Here is a 2,112-nt window from a genome sequence, read left to right as displayed (position 1 = left end):
CCTGCGAGAAGATATGCTCCTATTGATTTCTTTAATAACACAGCCTGCTTCACCTATTTTTACAGTGTGGGCGCTGAAAAGGGACAAAAAAGACCATAAATGTGTTGTCCGGAGGAAACGTACAGTGTGATGGTTAAAACTTTTTATTTTTTTATGTTGAAATCTTTCAAAAAGCTCTAGGCGGCAGTAACAGCTCCACGCTGCTGTTATTTGTTCACCACCGTATAAAAATAACCCTTGAGCCAGTGCTGAACACAGGAAGTTGCATCATCGATGATGCTGGGAGGTTGTCCTCTTCTGGACTCAGATGGTTACTACATCTGTGAGGACAGGCCTCACAGGCTCCGTCACCACTCCCCTCTCTCCACTCATGAAGGACACACACACACACACACACACACACACACACACACACACACACTCTGGGACGCACACTTTGTGTAATGCGGTTTGACGACAAGGACCGGGATGCTTGGAGCGTCAGAGGAGAGCTGGAGACATCCTGCTCTCTGAATTCAGCAGGATGGTGAGCAAAGGGTCTCGGAGAAGATGAAACGACGTGACAGACTGTGTCTTTCTCTGCCGGACGGTGGGTCTCACGTGTGTGAGGGACAAAATCAGACTTTATTGTTTCTGGGAGTCTTTTTGTTCCGTTTAACGATCTTGTGAGATCTAAAAGTGTGTGCTACTGCTGTAAAAATAAAGGTATTTGTGTTGTTTTAGGTGGTACCTTTAAACATCAAACATCTTCTCATTTATTTTTGTTCATAGCAACACCTGAAAATATATGTTCTCTCTAATGAATTACTGAGATGTGAGAAATGGTAGAAATATCTATCAAATAGTCACTCAAATAAACAAAAAACTGAATCTTTTTGTAACTTTTTATTCTGCTTTACTTGAACAGTCCTGTGCACCAAGGAATCATGGGAAACATCCTCCAGTGCTGCCGCGCTCTGTCTCACTGCTTCAAACACCCGGATGCTTCAGCTGGGGGTGGGTCTGAACAATCCCGTCTCCTGTCCAGTGAGGAAAGCGAATGTGACTCCTGGAGCCTGACGTTCAACCCGGAGGATGATCTGTTCACCATCTCCATCGGCGTGACCCTTCCCACCCTTCAACCGGATCACTTCCTGTTTCCTGACATCATCCTGAGCAGCAGCCCGGGAGAAGAAGTGACTCTGGTGGAGCCGATGGTGTGTCTGCTGGTTTCTGAGGAGGAAGAGGCTCTGGGGGATGATGACATAGAAGGTGAAGATGTGAGGAGTAACAGGGAGATCCAAACTCAGACTGACGCTCGGAGACAAACACTTCAAAGCAATAAGAAAGAAAAAGATGAAACGGAAGGGGGACAGAGAGTTTTGGAGGCAAATGAAGATCCACAAACTTCACAGGATGGAGAATCAGAACTTAAAACTGAAAAGAAAATAAAGAAAAGTGTAAAATTAGACATTTTTAGTGAGGAAAACACCCTAAGCAAGATTAAAACCACTTCAACACAGCTGCAACACAACAGGGAGCATCAGGAGGACTCTGGTGTCTTTGAGATGGAGCAACATCCTGAGAGCATCCTGAAAGAACAAAATAAAACCAGCATGGATGAAAACATCACCTTGGAGACGCAGAAGACAGTAAAACACAAGAAAAGCAACCCCGGATTTCAAATTTATCCAGTTGAAAGTTGAAAAGACCTGAGATCGATCACAGACTCAACAGCAGCATGTTTGTGACACAATGGCTGCTGTAGAGGAGGGAGACGAAGGATCTGGACCAATCCAAATGTTTTTAGGTGACCTGGGAGCATCAGCAGTCAACGATTAGTGAATTTAACTTCCTCTACATGTTCCCCTGTAAAGTTTTGTGACAATCTTTTAAGGTTTTGTGAGAAAACACAAGAATTTTAAGGAGAATTCCATTTTAAGAACCAGTAAAGGATGTGAAGACATCTTTATCAAAAACTAACAAAGAACAGAAAAAATAAAGGGAAACTAGATTCTGGAAAGTTGAATCTGTTATTTTAGGTTTTGTGTGAAAATAAGCCCAGGACTATAAATGCGCTTCACAAAAGTGATGTAATGGAACCAGACACGAAGAATGCAGGGAAAAGGGCTG

The 2,112-nt window shown here is 43.4% G+C and overlaps 1 protein-coding gene across 1 annotated transcript; it reads left to right on the top strand.

Moving 5' to 3' along the window:
* Positions 1 to 410: 410 nt before the first annotated feature.
* On the top strand, positions 411 to 1,843 carry LOC107386889 (uncharacterized). Its single transcript, XM_015961552.3, has 2 exons — positions 411 to 589; positions 908 to 1,843. Exon 2 carries the CDS (start codon positions 927 to 929, stop codon positions 1,683 to 1,685), a length of 759 nt encoding a protein of 252 aa, XP_015817038.3. The 5' UTR covers positions 411 to 589; positions 908 to 926; the 3' UTR covers positions 1,686 to 1,843.
* Positions 1,844 to 2,112: the final 269 nt, after the last annotated feature.

Source organism: Nothobranchius furzeri, chromosome 10, assembly GCF_043380555.1.
Source record: "Nothobranchius furzeri strain GRZ-AD chromosome 10, NfurGRZ-RIMD1, whole genome shotgun sequence".
Lineage (NCBI taxonomy): Eukaryota > Metazoa > Chordata > Actinopteri > Cyprinodontiformes > Nothobranchiidae > Nothobranchius > Nothobranchius furzeri.
The sequence above is the reverse complement of the archived record's forward strand: the minus strand, read 5'-3'. Positions and strand labels throughout refer to the sequence as shown.